We start from the raw sequence: 19,033 nt of genomic DNA on the forward strand, positions 1-19,033 counted from the left end.
TCAGGATCACAGAGCTGGGATGCTCTTCAATGGATTGGTGTGGGCTCAACGGGCCGAATGGCCTGCTTCCACACTGCAGGGATTCCATGATTCATGGCTAATATTGTCTTTTGCCTCCTTATATGCTTTTCCATTCAACCTAATACTCTCCTTAACCTACCTGGCTGGCCTTAGAATATTTTTTCTGAGTCATAAATCACCTCTGCTTGCTGACTGTTTTTCCTGCTATTCTATCTGCACAGTCGACTTCACAAACGCTATCTGCATTTCATGGTCCTTCCCTTTATTTATTTTAAACCCAGTTATTTCCCATCCAAGTTTCTCACTCTCAAACTGAATATGAAATTCTACCATGTTATGATCACTACTTCCGAGGGAATCTTTTATCTGAGGTCACTTATTAAGCATGCCTCATTATCCAGTGCCAGATACAGGTCAACATGCTATCCAGTTGTCTCCATGACATATTGCTATAGGACACTATCCCTAATGCATTCAATGAATTTGTTCCAACTCGACTGACCCAGTCAACACAAAAATTATTCATAGAACCATTGAATCCCTACACTGTTGAAGCATGTATTTGGCCCATCCAGTCCACACCAACCCTCCAAAGAACATTCTACCAAGACCGATAACCTTTCCTATCCCTGGAACCCCGTATTTCCCATGGCCAATCCACCTAGCCTGCACATCTTCGGATTGTGGGAGGAAACCAGAGCACCTAGAGGAAACCCATGCAGATACAGTGAGAATGTGAAAACTCCATGCATACAGACACCTGAGAGTTGAATTAAACCCAACCTACTGCTGCTGTAAGGCTAACCACTGAGCCGCCATGCTACCACTATTGCTCTATTCTACTGACATACTCCTATTATTTGTTGATTTATAGTTTTTCTTACAGTGTGGCTACTGTTTGGGGGGTCTATACCTGTACATTCTTCCTACCAATGTCTTCATTCCCTTGCTGTCCTTTACCTCCACCCAAATGGACTCTACATCATCCAAGACCAGACAAGTGACCTCATTTCATACTTATTAACTGTGCTGCCCCAAAAGGGATGATAGAGCAATGATTTTAAACAGATTTTGTTGTAATGACCTCATACCCACTGGATTAACAAAGTTGGCAGGAAGCTGATATACAGCATTCACTTCAGGATGAGCCAACCAGGACTGGACCAGTCTTCACTCACTCACACTCTCAAAAATATAAAACTGACAAATTATAAAAATTGCAACATGAAACTTGGAGTGTTGTAAAACAATAAAACCTACTGAAAATAGGCAGACATGTGATAAGTGAATTTTAACAGCAAACACAAAATGAAACAGTTTGGTAGAAGAGACAATTTAAAGGGAACTGTAGAGGGAGATCTGGGACTGTCTAATTTCTGAATGAGCAGAAACATTCTGTTTAAAAATTAGTATTTGGCACTGTGCCCTTATTAATAGAGTTATGGAATACAAAAACAGAGAAGCTATCTTAATTCTTTACAATTAAGTGGATAACCCTCAGTTGGAGTAATCTGTTTGATTCTGACATAAGAGATTTCTCAGAAATTTAACAGGAATGAGCAACTTGAATTGAATGGAGAAAGAGAGAAGCTGAGCTTCTTCTCCTAACAGCAGAGAAGGATAAGATTTAACAGCAGGGTTCAAAAAGATGAACAGGTATGATACAGTAAGCTGTATCCAGTGGCTGTGTGTTTGGTAAGCAGCGGATTTAAAGTTAGTGCCAGCACAGGGGAGGTGATGAGCAGTAATTGTTTCAAGCTATGACATGATCTGGAATGCACAACCTCGAAGGATGTGAAGACTGGTACAACCAGAACTTCTACAATGACATTGGATAAATGACAATGAAATGAGCAATGTAGTGGGGGAAAGCAAGGGGTGAATTGGCTAGCTCTCCATAGTAGTTGCAAAGGAATGATGGGGCTGAACAGTCTTCCTCAGCATGGCATTAACCAAGGATTCTAATAAAACAAACTGCTATCAAACAAGACAAGGGGCTGAAGATGCCATCTTACTCACTGAATTCCAAATGAGATGAGGGAGACACTGACCACCAACAAGTCCAGGATATTGAAGTAATTCCGACAAAAAGAACCTTTGTGTAGGAAGGCACCATATGTTGTCATCTGTTGGGGTGCGGAGGTAGAGAGAAAGACAGTGAGTGATAAAGAGCAAAGAACAATGGAGTGAGTGAGAGGGATGCCTGAAGTATGAAGATGACAGTAGAGAGGGGAGAAACTATGAGTAACTGAAAGAGAGAATTAAAAACAGCTATCGAGATAGTTACATTTGTAAGGAATTTTTGATTAATTTGAAAACTATGTGCGACAATAGTAGGAACTTACAGAACAGGATGAGATCACTCCATGCTTCATGCCTGTGCTGATCCATCTAAATGACAATCATCCTGCTGTGCAACCTTTTCTCTGTATTCTTTAAGTTGATTAACTCCAGTGATTGGCAGCTCTCTTTTCAAACGTTTGTGCTCTCAGCCTTCATCAGCCTCTCAATTGGAGCTTTTCATTAACAAAAATTCTTATCCTCCACCACGACATTTTTCCAATGATTTTACAATCTCTGGCTATTGACACATTTGTCAGAAGAAGCCTCATCTATTCAGTATTTATTTTGTCAAATCATTTTCACGTCTAGAAAACCTCCCCAGCCGAGCTTGACCGTCACTTCAAAATCTTTCCACCGTGGCTTCTCCAGATCTATCCCAGCACGGCTTCTCCAGATCTATCCCACTGAGGCTTCTCCAGATCTATCCCACTGAGGCTTCTCCAGATCTATCTTAGCGCCGCTTCTCCAGCCCTATCCCACCGTCGCTTCTCCAGGTCTATCTCACCGCCGCTTCTCCAGGTCTATCCCACCGCAACTTCTCCAGATCTATCCCACCGCAACTTCTCCAGATCTATCCCACCGTGGCTTCCCCAGGTCTATCCCACTGCCGCTTCCCCAGCTCTATTCCACCGCCACCTCCCCAGGTCTATCCCACCGCCGCTTCCCCAGGTCTATCCCAGCGCCACCTCCCCAGGTCAATCCCAGCGCCGATTCCCCAGGTCTTTCTCACCGCTGCTTCCCCAGGTCTATCCCACCGCAGCTTCCCAGGTCCATCCCACCGCAGCTTTCCCAGGTCTATCCCACTGCCGCTTCCCCAGGTCTGTCCCACCGCAGCTTTTCCAGCTCTGCCCACCGCAGCTTCCCCAGGTCTATCCCACCGCCGCTTCCCCAGGTCTATCCCACCGCCACTTCCCCAGGTCTATGCCCCCCGCCGCTTCTCCAGGTCTATCCCACCGCCGCTTCCCCAGATCTATCCCACCGCCGCTTCCCCAGGTCTATCCCACCGCAGCTTCCCCAGGTCTATCCCACCGCCGCCTCCCCAGCTCTATCCCACTGCCGCCTCCCCAGCACCATCCCACCACTGCTTCCCCAGGTCTGTCTCACTGTGGCTTCTCCAGGTCTTTCCCATTGCCTCTCAAGAAATAATCAAGGACAAGGTAATATTAATCTGAAAGAAAGAAGTCACAGCAATTGTAAAGGGGGCTTTTGAACTGGGTTTCTGGGGCTATCTGTCTACAGATTTTTGAAGGGGCAGGACGAGTTCACCTGGCTCACTAGTAACCTTTATGGAAGAAAATCTCCCATCCTTACCTGCTCTCGCCTACGGGTGACTCTAGGCCCACAGCAATGTGGATGTGCAAATAACTGGTTGCTTTTTGTCAGTGACACCAACATCTCATGAACATATTCTTGAACATGTGGGCAGCACGGTGGCTCAGTGGTTAGCACTGCAGCCTCACAGCGCCAGGGACGCTGATTCGATTCCAGCCTCGGGCAACTGTCTGTGTGGAGTTTGCACATTCTCCCTGTGTCTGCGTGGGTTTCCTCCGGGTGCTCCAGTTTCCTCCCACAGTCCAAAGATATGCAGGTGCTAGGTGGATCGGCCATGCTAAATTGCCCGTAGTGTTCAGGGGTGTGTGGGTTATAGGGAGATGGGTCTGGGTGGGATGCTCCAAGGGGCGGTGTGGACTTGTTGGGCCGAAAGGCCTGTTTCCACACTGTAGGAAATCTAAAATATTTTTAAAAACAGGGTAAAGTGGTAACAGCCTCAAAAACCTCTGCTTGTCAATGTTCTGTTCAATCTTCTGTCTTTGTGCAATCAATGTTTTTTCAGTTTGATTCTACTTCTAACATTTATAGTCAACCACAGATAGTGGGTCTGCCCCTTGGCTTTTTCTTTTCTTACCCACCTTAATGTATTTATTCTGTATATTCTGAAATGTGCCCTTATGTGCCTGCTGCTGCATTTCCAATATCCTGTCATTTGACGTAATTTGTCAATGCACTCTAGCCAGTTCGACTTTCATGCCCTCATAGCTGACCTTATTTACATTTTTGAAAATAGTCTCGAACTCACTCCTTTGCAAAATTCTGTCACATTGCCCAAACATACCTTCCAGGTGAAGCAGCGGTTCACCCGCGCTTCCAACAATCTAGTTACTGCATTCGCTGATCACAATATGGTCTCCTCTACATTGGGGAAACAGCGTATAGACTGGGTGACTGCTTCCCAGAACACATATGTTCTGTCTGCAAAACAGACCTTGAGCTTCCAGCTGCCTGCTACTCCAACATGCCACTCTGTTCCCTGGCCAACATCTCTGTCTCTGGCTTGCTGCGGTGCTCCAGCGAAGCTCAGTGCAAGCTGGAAGAACAACACTTCATTTTCCGTTTGGGGACCCTGCAGCCTGCTGGACTCAATACAGTTCAACAACTTTAGGGATTGAGTTCTCCTATTCCTCACCCCAACCTCCACACACCAGGCCTTGTTATCACATAGACAGCTATTACATACAACCCATCGTTAGCCATTGGTAGCCCCTATTAACAGCTATTTACCATCTTAGCCAGACAGTTATTCACTCCTTTGTCTATCCAACTGTCCTGTCTCTTTGGGCTCTATCCCCACCTATCATTTATTCCTTAGCCCCTGCACTCAGCTTATCTTCTGCACATAAATTCACATTTTCCTAGCTGCCATCAGTTCTGAGGAAGGGTCATTTAACCTGAAATGTTAACTCTGATTTGTCTCCACAGATACAGCCAGAACTGCTGAGCTTTTTCAGCAATTTCAGTTTTTGTACCAGTTCTAGTAATAGGCTGCTCTCTGGTTAGCTCCAGAATGTGCTGTTTTAAGAAACTCTCCTGAAAACATTCTATGAGCTCATCTCGCCTACTTTTGCCCATCTGTCTTCTCCAGTTGATGTGTGGATTAAAATTTCCTGTGATTATCACCATGCCTTTCTGTGATGCTCTCATTATTTCTTCCTTCATTTGCTACCCTGTATGCTTGCCTGTTAGGTGGCTTTCACACTGCTCCCACAAAGTGACTTCAAGCTTTAAACATTTCTAATTTCTACCTAAACTATCTGCAGTCTGTGTCAGGCTAACACCATGAACTGATGGAGCCAACCTCCAATTTTCCTCCTTCCCTGTCAGTCCAAACTTCAAGGTTCAGGTCACAATTAATGTCATTGTGCAGCCAACTCTCTGAAATGGTCACCAGACTCATTCTTTGGGTGGCAGGGCTGACAAGTGAAGAGAGACGGGATCTTTTAGCATTATATTTACTGGAGTTAGGAGAGTGAGAGGTGAACTCATAGAAACCTATCATATGCAAGAGATTTAAATTTTATTCTTTTACTCCAATTGGTTCATTCTTAGATTCACAGTCAGTATCCTCTCACATCACACAGTAAGTTTATCATTTTCCAAATGCATATCTTTTTCTTTGGCCTTAATTCTACTCTTTGACTTTCCACGAATTCTCAAATATGGTGCTGCGCTCACAATATTTAAACTCCTCTACTTATGTAGTTATGTGGCTGGTAAGAACACAAAGCCCTATTCTGCTCAGATGGCCATCGCCCCATTGATACATATCATTTTCCCAGGGCTGATACCAGAGTTCCACAAAACTGGAAGCCAGTTCTCCCACACCAGTCTCTGAGCTACGTATTCATCTTCTCAATCTTATTTGTCCCAAGCCAATCTGCAGTTTGTTTGGATATCAATGCAGAAATCACGTCCTTTAGAGGTTCCCTTTCTTGAAAAAAAATTGTAACTCAGGCCTAAAACATGGCGTATGAACAGAGGAGTCTCAACGTGACTTGAACCAGGGTACGGGCCATTTGATGAGTGATACAGTTTGATGGGGAAAGGAAGGAGTTACACTTTTGTTTTGTTACTTCTACTCATTCGCCCCTTTGGATCTGGGTTTTATCCACCACACGGTCAAACATGAGCAGTTTGGTGAATATGTACCAGGCCAGTTAAAAAGATCGATTCTATTCTTAAGGTACAAATTAGTAGATGAATTGGTAGTAAGTTCGGGAAATCTAACCAAACGTAAACAAAGAAGGAAATGAATAATTGAAGTAGTTACCAAGAACTTGTTAAGAATGGCAAGACAAGTGATGTGATCCAGGGCAAGAACGTCAGCAGCTGCTTGAGCACTTCAGCTCAGAGTTTATGGACTGGGGATGTGGACACACAGAGTGGGATGTTAACACAAACAAAGTGGAGTATGGACACAGTTAAAGTGAGAAGTGGTCACTGATAGAGAGAGATGCAGTCAGAGAGTGGGGCGCGGACACAGACGGTGTGGGGCGCGGACGCTGACGGAGTGGGGCGCGGACGCTGACGGAGTGGGGCGCGGACGCTGACGGTGTGGGGCGCGGATGCAGACGGAGTGGGGCGCGGACGCAGACGGAGTGGGGCGCGGACACTGGTGAGTAGAGACTGATGGAATGGGATATGCAAAATCCCCAAGTTTGCAAATGTTACCAAGTTGGGTGGGAGGGTGAACTGTGACGAGGATGGAGAGTTCCTTCAGCATGATCTGGACAGGTTGGGCGAGTGGGCAAATCAAGGGTAGGTGCAGTATAATTTGGGTAAATGTGAGGTTATTCACTTCAGAAGCAAAAGCAAGAAGGCAGATTACTACCCAAATGGCTGTAAATTGGGGGAGGGGAGTGTGCAGAAGGACCTGGGTGTCCTTGTGCACCAGTCTCTGAAGGTAGGTGTGCAGGCGCAGTAGGCAGTAAAGAAGGCAAATGGTGTGTTGGCCTTCACTGCGAGAGGTTTCGAGTACGGCAGCAGGGATATGTTGCAGTTGTACAGGGCCTTGGTAAAACCACATCTGGAATATTGTGTGCAATTTTGTATCCTTTTCTGAGGAAGGATGCTCTTGCTTTCGAGGGAGTCCATGAAGGTTTCCCAAGCTGATTCCGGGGATGGTGGGACTGACGTCTGAGGAGAGATTGACTAGGTTGGGATTGTTTTCACTAGAATTCAGACAAGTGAGGGAGGAATCTCATAGAGACTTATAAAATTCTATCAGGGTTGGGAAAGTGTAGATGCAGGGAAGATGCTCCCGATGGTGGGTGAGTCCAGAACCAGGGGTCACAGACTGAGAATTCGGGGTAAACCATTTAGGATGGAGAAGAGGAGACATTTCTTCACCCAAAGAGTGGTGAGCCTGTGGAATTCATTACCACAGGAAGTAGTTGATGCCAAAACACTGAATGTATTCAATAGGTGGCTAGATGCCGCACTTGGGATGAATGGGGTCAAAGGTTATGGGGAGAAAGAAGGCTAATGAGTTGGACGATCCACCATGAACATGAAGAATGGCAGAATAGGCTTGGAGAGGCCAAATGGCCTTCTCCTGTTCCTATCTTCTATGTTTCTATGCATGGACACTGAATCAGTGGGCTGTGGATGCAGATGGTGTGGTCACAGACGGAGTGGGCTGTAGACACAGCTTGTTGTCACAGACAGACTGAGATGTGGACACAGACAGACTGAGATGTGGACACAGACAGACTGAAGCGTGGACACAGACAGACTGAGGTGTGGACACAGACAGACTGAAGCGTGGACACAGACAGACTGAAGCGTGGACACAGACAGACTGAGGTGTGGACACAGACAGGCTGAGGTGTGGACACAGACAGGCTGAGGCGTGGACACAGACAGGCTGAGGTGTGGACACAGACAGGCTGAGGCGTGGACACAGACAGGCTGAGGTGTGGACACAGACAGGCTGAGGCGTGGACACAGACAGGCTGAGGCGTGGACACAGACAGGCTGAGGCGTGGACACAGACAGGCTGAGGCGTGGACACAGACAGGCTGAGGTGTGGACACAGACAGGCTGAGGCGTGGACACAGACAGGCTGAGGTGTGGACACAGACAGGCTGAGGCGTGGACACAGACAGGCTGAGGCGTGGACATAGACAGGCTGAGGCATAGACACAGACAGGCTGAGGTGTGGACACAGACAGACTGAGGTGTGGACACAGACAGACTGAAGCGTGGACATCGACAGGTTGAGGTGTGGACACAGACAGGCTGAGGTGTGGACACAGACAGGCTGAGGTGTGGACACAGACAGACTGAGGCGTGGACACAGACAGACTGAGGTGTGGACACAGACAGACTGAGGCGTGGACACAGACAGACTGAGGCGTGGACACAGACAGACTGAGGCGTGGACACAGGCAGACTGAGGTGTGGACACAGATGGAAGACAGGGGGAGACAGACTGAGAAGTACAGTGAAACAGGAGCTTGAGTGATGCTGCATTACATAAAGCATTACCTTCAGAATAATCTCCATGGTGAAGATGGCAGTAAAAGCAATATCAAAATAGGCAAGAATCTGAAAAATAGATACAAAGAGCAGCTATTAGATGATCCTTCAGGTAACAGATCGGGAAATGTAAAAATGTTGAAAACGAAAGGTACACCGCACAAGATCCAAACACAACAGTAACATATCAGAGACAAAGACTGCATCCCCCCAATCCCCGAGCAGAGTAACAGCCTACCTGGTTGCGGAAGGACTCTGCTCGAATGGGGTCTTCTGCAGCAAGTGAGATACTACTCAACAGGATAAAGAGAAGGATGAAGTTTGTAAAGGTGGTTGCATTTATGATCCTGTGGCACAACTTGCGTAATCTGGAAAAGACAGAATGGGGGAAATCCATGAACAAGGTGAGACCACAGTCCATAGACCATTAAGTTGTAGAAGCAGCTTTAGGCCATTCAGTACACCGGGTCTGCGCCAGCAGTCGATCACAGCTGACCTGTTTCTCAACCCCATTTTCCTGCTTTCTCCCTGTAACCCTTAATCCGCTTACTAATCAAAAACCTATCTGTCTCTGTCTTAAACACACTCAATGTATTTAAGTGCCTCCACGGCCCTCTGCAGCAATGATTTCCACAGATTAAAACCACCCTCTGGCTGAAGAAATTCCTCCTCATCTCCAGTTCTTAAAGTGTCATCCCTTCATTCTGAGGCTGTGCTCTTGGGCCTTAGTCTCTCCAACGCCATCTTCTTCTCATTTGATAAACTCTCCATCACCAGGATCATTCTTGTACCAGTGCTCTAGAGCCCCTCTAACACCAGAGCATCGTTCCCTAAATGATGGGCCCTAAACTGTTCATGATATTCCAAATGCAGTCTAGCATCAGACCCCTTACACAGCCTCAGTGGTACATCTCTGCTCTTATGTTCTAACTCTCTTGAAATAAATGCTAACATTGCATTTGCCTTCCTAATTGCCAACTGAACCTGCATGTTAACTTTTAGAGAATCCTGAACTAGGACTCCCAAGTCCCTTTGTGCTTCAAACATCTGAAGCCTTTCCCCACTTAGACAATAGTCTATTCTTCAAGTCTACCTACCTAGGCGTATAACCTCCCACAATCAACTCCATCTGCCACTTCTTTATCCACTCTCCTACACTGTCCAAGTCCTTTTGCAGACTCCCCACTTCCTCAACACTACCCGTCCCTCCACCCATCTTTGTGTCATCTGCAAACTTTGCAACGATGCCCGCAGTTCCTTCATCTGGATCATTAAATGTATAATGTGAATAGCTGCGGTCCCAAAACCCAAAGGGTTATATCCTGTGAAGCAGAACAGCAACTTGAGAACAGCAAAAGGAGAGGCAGCTGTAGATTTTCGGCTTTGAAGAAATCAGGTGGAACAGAAGCAAAAACTGAAGCTGCTGGAAAAGCTCAGCAGGTCTGGCAGCATCTATGAGGAAGGGTGACCGGACCTGAAACAGATTCTGCCAGACCTGCTGAGCTTTTCCAGCAACTTCAGTTTTTGTTCCTGATTTACAGCGTCTGCAGTTCTTTCAGTTTTTATTTAGGTGGAATAGAATGCTGTTGTTCTGGATCACAAGTGCTTACAACTGTGGGGCTGGCTTGCTGAGGCTCCACCTGTGCTCTTAGGAACATAGCAACTGTATCACAGCACACTGGAGAGCCATTTGCACTAGCCCATTCCACCAAAATTCACCTACTTGTTTGTTGGGCTGAAGATAAAGAAGGAGCTGGCATTGGGCATGGGGACTGCCTTCTCTTTCAGCTGGAGCTCAGCAAGGGGGCGAGGACGGGGGCTCAGGGGGAATTCAGGCTCCTCTTCCTCATCATCACCTGCAGAGAACACAGAAAGTATTATTTAAATGGAGAGACACTGCAGAAAACTGCAACACAAAAGGACTGGAGTAACTTGTGCATAAACATAGAGAGCTAGCACCCATCTGCAGCAGTTAATTAGGAAGGCCCTTATTTCAACAGTAATAAAATGTGAGGCTGGATGAACACAGCAGGCCAAGCAGCATCTCAGGAGCACAAAAAAAAGCTGACGTTTCGGGCCTAGACCCTTCATCGAAACGTCAGCTTTTGTGCTCCTGAGATGCTGCTTGGCCTGCTGTGTTCATCCAGCCTCACATTTTATTATCTTGGAATTCTCCAGCATCTGCAGTTCCCATTATCCCTTATTTCAACGGTGTTGGAGTATAACAGAAGGGAAGCCTCACTGCAACTGTACAAGGTTCTGATAAAACCACACTGCAGTACAGTGAGCAGTTTTGGTCCCTTATTTAAGGAAATGCATCAGTTCAGAGAAGATTCACTAAGATGATCCTTGGGATGGAGATATTATCTATTGAGCAAAGGTTTAACAGGTTGGGATTCTACCTATTGGAGTTTAGAAGAATGAGAGGTGATCTCATTTAAACGTATCAGATTCTTAACGGGCTTGACAGGTAAATGCCGAGAGTATGTTTCCCGTCATAGGACTGTCTAGGCACAGTCTCAGAATAGAAGAGCACCAATTTAATACTGAGACAAGGAGGAATTTCTTCTCTTAGTGTGTTGACAGTCTTGGAACTCCTCGTCACAAACAGCTCTGGGAGCAAAGTCCTTACATATATTTAAGGCTAAATTAAGTAGATTCTTTATCTGAATATGTTAGCTAGCATGGCAACGAAACATCTGCGAAATGACGAATCAGCTCGGCGAGCCACCCAACTACATCATAATTAAAATCTCCATGGCAGGCAACATCCTTGTAAATCTGTCCTCTGCACACACTCTTCTGTATCCACACCTTTCCTATAGTGTGACCAGAACTGCACATAGCAATGTTGCTGTGGCCTAACTCATGTTGCATTGTGTTCCAGTATAATCCTACTAACTCTTACATTTTTATACCTTGGCTAGTGCAGGCAAATACACGTTTTTGACTAATTTACACAATGTCCAGTCACCTTCAGGGATCTGTGATCCTGTACATCAAGTTCTTCTGTTCCTTGACTCTCTCAGTAACCTATGATTTATTCTCTCTCTTGCACTGGTACTGTGCCCCAAATGCAAGACTTCACATTCTCCAGTCTGACCTCCATCAACCACAACTCAACCTCCTGTTGGTCTGTTGAGACCTCCCCACAGTCTACAGATTTCTTCCTCACTATTAACCACATGGCCAAGTTTTTTTAAAATCATGCTTTTTAATCAATCTCTACATTCAAGTGCAAATAATTGATAATGACCATAATTACCAAGAAGCCCAGGATGCAGCCCTGCACAAACCCACAGCAAACAGCTTTCCAGTAACAAAAAGATTCAGCAATCATAACAGAGATAGTAGGAGCTGCAGATGCTGGAGAATCTGAGATAACAAGGTGAACTCAGCAGGCCAAGCAGCATCAGAGCAGCAGGAAAGCTGACGTTTCGGGCTTTGACCCTTCTTCAGAATTGGGACAAAACATCAGCTTTCCTGCTCTCCCGATGCTGCTTGGCCTGCTGTGTACATCCAACTCTACACCTGGTTATCTCAGCGATCATAACAGCTTGCTTCCTAAAACAGATCCAAATGTGCATCCAACTTCTCACCAACTTGTATCTCATGAGTTTTTGCTTTAGAGACCACGCTGTTTATTCGTCAAAACTCTTGTAAAAATCTGCATCAACTCCATCATATACATTTCCTTCATCAAATCTTCTCATTACCTCAAAATATTTAATCTCGTTGGTCAAACGCGGGCTTCCTTTAACAAACCCCTGTTGCCAGTCCTTGATTAATCCATGTCTTTTGAAATGTGGATTTATCCTGTCCTCCAGAATTTTCCCCAGTAGCTTCCTCACAGTCGAGGTGAGGCTGGGTATAATTATTCAGTTTATCATTTTCTCTCTTGTTAAACAATGATGCAATGTTATCTGTCCTCCACTTCTCTGACACCATGCCTATTCACCAAACAGGATTACAAAATAATGATACCAGTCACCATTACTTCCTCTCTTTCATCTCTTAGCAACCCAGAATATTCATATAATTTCATCTGAGTCAGGGTTTGGAATTCAGTGGGTGAGTGCTGAACAATAGAATAGGGAATTCTGTGGGTGGGGGACATTAATTCATGGAATTTGGTGGTGGCACCAGGGAGAGGGAAACAAAGAGAAAGAGAAAGGAGACAATTAGACAAGGAGAAATACAGGAAATGCGTGGCAGTCAAAGGGAGAGAGAGGGATAGAAAGCAAGGAGGATAGAGAAACAGAGCACTCACATTTCTCTTCAGGCTTCATCACAACTTATGATGCTGACTCCAGAGCAATGTAAGGGTGGCACAGTGGCTCAGCGGTTAGCACTGAAGCTTCACAGCACCAGGGACCCGGGATCGATTCCCGCCTCGGGCGACTGTCTGTGTGGAGTTTGCACATTCTCCCTGTGTCTGCGTGGGTTTACACTGGGTGCTCCGGTTTCCTCCCACAGTCCAAAGATGTGCAGGCTAGGTGGATCGGCCAAGCTAAATTGCCTGTAGTGTTCAGGGTTGTGTGGGTTCTCAGGGGATGGATCTGAGTGGGATGCTGTAAGGGGCGGTGTGGGCTTGTTGGGCCGAAGGGCCTGTTTCCAGACTGTAGGAAATCTAATCTAATCATCAAGAGAGGTGTCACCAACAGCAAAGCCACTGGGAGGTAGACTCATTATATCAGAGCTGACATCAGTGTGGTAACACTCATCCTTCAACACTGAAGGTTGTGGGTTGTAGAGTCTTGATTCCAGCCTCACATTCCACTCAGGGAGTGCCGCACCGCTGGAGGTAAAGTGAGGTCTACCTTCTCCCTTAGCTGGATGTCAACAATCCCATGCAGGGGACAGTAAGGGATTCTACACCAACAGTCCTTCCAACTTCTGTTTGCTGCTTTGCTGCAGCATACGGTGACATTAAGACTGGCACAGTATCCCAAATTTTACTTCATTCAACTGATGTAGGCTTCATTGGCAAAGTTAGCATTTATTGCCCATCTCTAGATGGCTTTGAGAAGGTAATGGCAAGCTTCTTAAACTTTTACAGTTCTTGCGGTATAGGTGGGCCCACAAACCATCTGGAGGGAATTGCAGAATTTTGACCCACTGACAGTGAAGGAACAGCAACAGATTTCCAAGTCAGGATGGTGAGTGGCTTTAGAGGGAAACCCACAGGTGGTGGTGCTTCCATGTATCTAGTGCCCCTACCCTTCTAGATGGAAATGGTCTTGAGTTTGGAAGGAGCTTTGGTGGGTTGTTACAGCGCATCTTGTCGATGATACACATCCTGCTACACTGTGCATCAGTGGTGAGGGGACTGGGTGCTTGTGGATGTGGTGCCAATCAAGCGGGCTGCTTCGTCTGAGATGATATTGAACATCTCAAGTGTTGTTGGAGCTGCATCCATCCAGGCAGGTGATATATTCTATCACACTCCTGAGTGTGAGAATATTCTACCACTCTCCTGACTTGTACCTTATAGTTGGTGGACAAGCTTTAGGGAGTCAGGAAGTGAGTTACTCGCTGCAAAATTCCTAACATCTGAGCTGCTCTTGTAACCACTGTATTTATATGGCCAGTCCAGTTCAGTTTCTGGTCAATGGTAATCCAAGGATGTTGACTGTGAGGATACAGTGATACTGGTGCCATTCAATGTTACGGGAATATGGTTAGATTCACCCTTGTTGGCGATGCTCATTGCCTGATACCTGTGTGGTGTGAATATTACTTGTCTCTTAACAGCCCAAGCCGCGAGTGTTGTCTGGGTCTTTCTACTTTTGGACATGGACGTTTTCAGTGTCTGAGGAGTCTAATGGTGCTGAACATTATGCAATCAACAGAGAACATCCCCCTTCCAACCTTGTGACGGAGGGAAGGTTATTGATGAAGCAGCTGAAGATGGCTGGGCCGAGGACACTACCCTGAAGGGCTCCTGCAGAAATGTCCTGAAACTGAGATAAATGACTTCCAACAACCACAACCATCCTACTTTCTATCAGGTATGACTCCAACCAACAGGGGACGGCTGGACCAAGTAGCCTTAAAAGATTTAAATTTGTACCCATCCTGCTTGTTCCCCATGGAGCACATTCCTGGTTCCTGCAAAACCAGGCTCCATGCATCTTAGACGAGCCACTCCACAGGATCTTGGCCATTTATCTCATTGTGTGTGGGACCTTGCTGTGCAAATTAGCCCCGTGTTTCCCTATATGCAACATTAATTTCAAAACTACTTGATTAACAAGACAGTGCTTCAAGATGTCCTGGCACAAGATATCAGGGAAATGTAAGATCCGGCCTTAGTGTTGGGCATTACCTGGAAAGTCAGCAGAAGGATAAGGTTCCTTCACCTCATTGACATTAGCTTCAAACTCATCCACTTTCAGCTGCAAATGGTAAACAGATCCAGTGAGTAATTCAGCAGGTTTCATACAGACAGATAGCCAGTTCAGAGCATGCCCAATCCCAGTGGAATTTTCAATCCTAGGATATATCTACACCAATTAACACATATGCCACACTCCAGGGTCCAAGCCCAGTGTAAAATCCCCAGTTAACATTGTCTTGTTCAAACCAGCAATTCAAGTCCAGACCGAAGTCAGTCCAAGTCCCCAGTGACTCAGGTAACAAGGCCAACCTGGCCAAACAGCTGGCACACATCAACCCCCTCCCTGCACCTATTACCTTGCAACACCCACCTTGTCAAGCCCGTTCCCCTTTCAATCAAAACCTCCCCCTGGCCACGTGCTCCATCAAAACCCCTAACCCACTCTGTCAAACCCCTCCCCCACTTCATCAAACCCCTTTCCCCCTCCATCAAACTCTCTCCCCATTACTCCGCCAAACTCCCACTCCACCAAACATCTCCACCCTCCAACACCTACTCCGTCAAACCCCTTCCTTCCCCTCCTACACCCAAACTGGGGCGGCACGGTGGCTCAGTGGTTAGCACTGCAGCCTCACAGCGCGAGGGACCTGGGTTCGATTCCAGCCTCGGGTGGCTGTCTGCGTGGAGTTTGCACATTCTCCCCGTGTCTGCGTGGGTTTCCTCCGGGTGCTCCGGTTTCCTCCCACAGCCAAAGATGTGTATGCTAGGTGGACTGACCATGCTAAATTGCCCATAGTGTTCAGGGGTGTGTGGGTTATAGGGGGTGGGTCTGAGTGGGGTGCTTCAAGGGGCAGTATGGGCTTGTTGGGCCAAAGGGCCTGTTTCCACACTGTAGGGAATCTAAAAAAAAAAAACTGTCAAACCCTTCCCGCACATCATCAAACTGCTCCCCCATTCCATCAATCCTCTCCTGCCCCCTCCAACACCCAAACTGTCAAACACCTCCTGCACTGCATGAAATCCCTCCCCCATGTCCATCAAATCACTGTCAAAATCTTGGCCTCTCCATCAAACATATCTCCCGTGCCCCAACACTACTTTATCAAAACCCTCCCCATCTCCAAAAACATCCCTCCCCCACCCATCAACACCCACTCTGTCAAACCCCTCCTCCACTCCATTAAAACCCCATCCCCATAAAAGAGTATGATCTGTTTTTCAGGAACCTGGAACTGGTGACACGAATCTCTTGTTTATCCATTGGTTTTTTGTTTGATATTGGGCAGGGAAGGAGTTAATTTTTGAACAAACCATCTTACACAAGTTGAAATGTTATTGGACACAATTTCAGCACGCCCCCCCCCCCCCAGCCCCGTGCTGGCTTGGGGGCTGGTAGGCTGCTGAGATGTAGGGTAAACATGAATGGTCTGACCTATCCTTATCAATGTACCATCTAAACCTTTTTCAGAGTGCACAGGTATGTTCGCTGGATTACACGTAACTTTTGCATTTTCCAGGCTGCCTTTAATTCGCTCTTCCCGAACAAGCACATGCACAGCAGCAGGAACACTGATCATTATTTCCTACCATGCATCCTCCTAAAGCAAGACCACTTCCCCGGGTTGCTTAATCTCACACCCGGACTGTGGTTCCCCCACTAGATTTATAGAATGCCAGACCTGGGCTGCATTTCCTCACCAGATTATACAATCAAGGCCTGTGCTGTGTTTCCCCTACTAGAATTATACAGTGCTAGTCTGTAGTGCTGTTGTTCTCAGTGATTAAGTCAATGTTTCACATGCCCCATAAATTCTCCCATGTGCAGTGTCAGTCAGCGCTACTGGGTCTGTGTTTGCTGATAGGACTCAGAGAAGCTGAGCTGAGTTACCACGGATACACGACAGTGCTAAGATGGCAGAGACAGGTTTAACATTGACCTTGGCAGTGGTGGGAATACCCTCAGCCTTAAGCTTCGCCAGCTCAAGTTTCTTCAACAGTAGTTTCTCTTCCTCTGATCGGCCCGGGTTGGCAGCCCTGAATAATGAAAGCAGATTGCAGAATTAAAGCTCAGTTTGGTTCTCAGTGACCGAGCCTGAGGCCTGGCTCTGATTCTCGGTGACCGAGCCTGAGGCCTGGGCTCTGATTCTCGGTGACCGAGCCTGAGGCCTGGGCTCTGATTCTCAGTGACCGAGCCTGAGGCCTGGGCTCTGATTCTCAGTGACCGAGCCTGAGGCCTGGCTCTGATTCTCGGTGACCGAGCCTGAGGCCCGGGCTCTGATTCTCGGTGACCGAGCCTGAGGCCTGGGCTCTGATTCTCGGTGACCGAGCCTGAGGCCTGGGCTCTGGTTCTCAGTGATCAAGCCTGAGGCCTTGGCCATGATTCTAAGTAACCAGCCCTGAGGCCTGGGCCAGATTCTCAGTGATTGAGCCTGAGGCCTGGGCCACGATTCTCAGTGATTGAGCCTGAGGCCTGGGCCATGATTCTCAGTGATTAAGCCCAAGGCCTGGGCCATGATTCTCAAGGAGTCCCATGTTCAAAATTTAGCTCACCTGCCCTAAATAAATATTCAATTGCAGCAATGAATTTGATGCTGTGTTCTCACAGCGTGATGATGGCAATGGTAATTTCCTCACACCTCCCACCACCTGCTTCTCCCTCTAACTCACCTCTCCAACTTCCTTCTCTTCTTCTCCTCTGCTGCTTCTTTCTGAGCTGATGTCAGACTTTCTGCCTCTGCTAGATTGTCAACAGCGATGGCCAAGAAAACATTTAACAGAATATCTGGAGAAATCGAGCTTAGGATCAAAATATACTCCAAAAGAAGAACCTCAATGCATTGACAACTAGGCTGAGTGTCCATCAAATATTAAACCATCTTACCGTTACTTTACAGAGTGACCACAAATAGGCCTCAAGCCTCCTCTTTCAGAGACAGCTGGAGCTGGCATTACTCCAGCCACTGAACCATTCGCCAGTCTCCACATCCCCCACCATGCTCATTCCCCAACCCCAGTCCACAGACCCACCAGTTTACCTGAAAGACTATTCACACTGAAGGATACAGTTTCCACAAACGAACAGGATGATGAAGTAAATACAGACGAGCACACCAGGGAAGGAAGGACCTCCGTAGGCCATGATGCCATCATTCATGACAGAATTCCAGTCCTCGCCAGTCAATATCTGCAGCAAACACAGTGGGTCACCACAGGTCTTCCAGCAGGCAGACAATCCACCGTTTTTATTTTGGTGGGGGTATGCAGTAATCTCCTTATCAGCCATCACAGTCCTCAAGAAGCAACACCGCGGGATCCTTCCCTTACCAGTACAGCTTTCCTGTGATACTATCCAAACACGGGCAACCACAGAAAGGAGAAGACCAGACTCTTAAGTTATACCAGACTCTGCTTCTCTTTCCCAGTCCTGCTGAGTTTCTCCATTACTCTGCTTCGAATTTATATTATATACTTCAAAAAGCCTCATAATATCTCCACCTGAAATTACTGGAAATTCACGGCCACCCCATCAGCTTAAAAAGCAGAAAAAGGCAGCTGAAATGATATTTGAAAATTTGTCCTGTCAGGATTCCCACAGGAACTGATGAGATTTGTGAATATCTAGGAGTGACCAGACCTTGTCTCAGTAAGGAGGTACACTTTGGTATTTGAAGAGGATCCCCAGCATCATCCAAGTTTCCATTCTGAAGAAAGGATGCACAAAGCCAGCTTGTATTTGCTGAGTTTAAGACGAATGTTTAATTGGTGCGTTTTACATGATGGAGGGGTCTGGTAGATAATGAACTACTGCCTCTGGGTGAAGAATCAACAGCAAGACAACACAACATGCCAGTCAGAGCTAAGCCTTTGGGAAAAAGCCAGGCTTAACTCTGCTGTACACAGCTAGGGTGACTGTGCTGTTCATAAACTCTAACTATTCCTCTCTCCCAGGACTTACTTTGATAAAAAGAAATTCACAGGATTGTCTGTGATGACAGAGTGCGAATTGCAGACAGC

The 19,033-nt window shown here is 46.7% G+C and overlaps 1 protein-coding gene across 4 annotated transcripts in view; it reads right to left on the reverse strand.

The window, feature by feature from the left end:
- LOC125462805 (voltage-dependent L-type calcium channel subunit alpha-1S-like) overlaps positions 1-19,033 on the reverse strand; it is a 158,247-nt gene that overhangs the window by 78,930 nt on the left and 60,284 nt on the right. For all 4 annotated transcript variants that reach the window (XR_009447021.1, XM_059653514.1, XM_059653515.1 and 1 more), the window contains exons 11-18: positions 18,083-18,203; positions 17,687-17,801; positions 16,957-17,053; positions 15,008-15,077; positions 10,403-10,535; positions 8,918-9,047; positions 8,689-8,748; positions 2,041-2,147 (exon numbers count right to left, since the gene is read on the reverse strand). Coding sequence is in view for 3 of the 4 variants with exons in the window: in XM_059653514.1 (XP_059509497.1) it covers positions 2,041-2,147; positions 8,689-8,748; positions 8,918-9,047; positions 10,403-10,535; positions 15,008-15,077; positions 16,957-17,053; positions 17,687-17,801; positions 18,083-18,203 (833 nt within the window). In the remaining variant the exon portion in view is untranslated. The remainder of the gene's footprint in view (positions 1-2,040; positions 2,148-8,688; positions 8,749-8,917; positions 9,048-10,402; positions 10,536-15,007; positions 15,078-16,956; positions 17,054-17,686; positions 17,802-18,082; positions 18,204-19,033) is intronic.

The sequence above is a fragment of the Stegostoma tigrinum genome, chromosome 21 (genome assembly GCF_030684315.1).
Source record: "Stegostoma tigrinum isolate sSteTig4 chromosome 21, sSteTig4.hap1, whole genome shotgun sequence".
In the NCBI taxonomy this organism is placed as follows: Eukaryota; Metazoa; Chordata; class Chondrichthyes; order Orectolobiformes; family Stegostomatidae; genus Stegostoma; species Stegostoma tigrinum.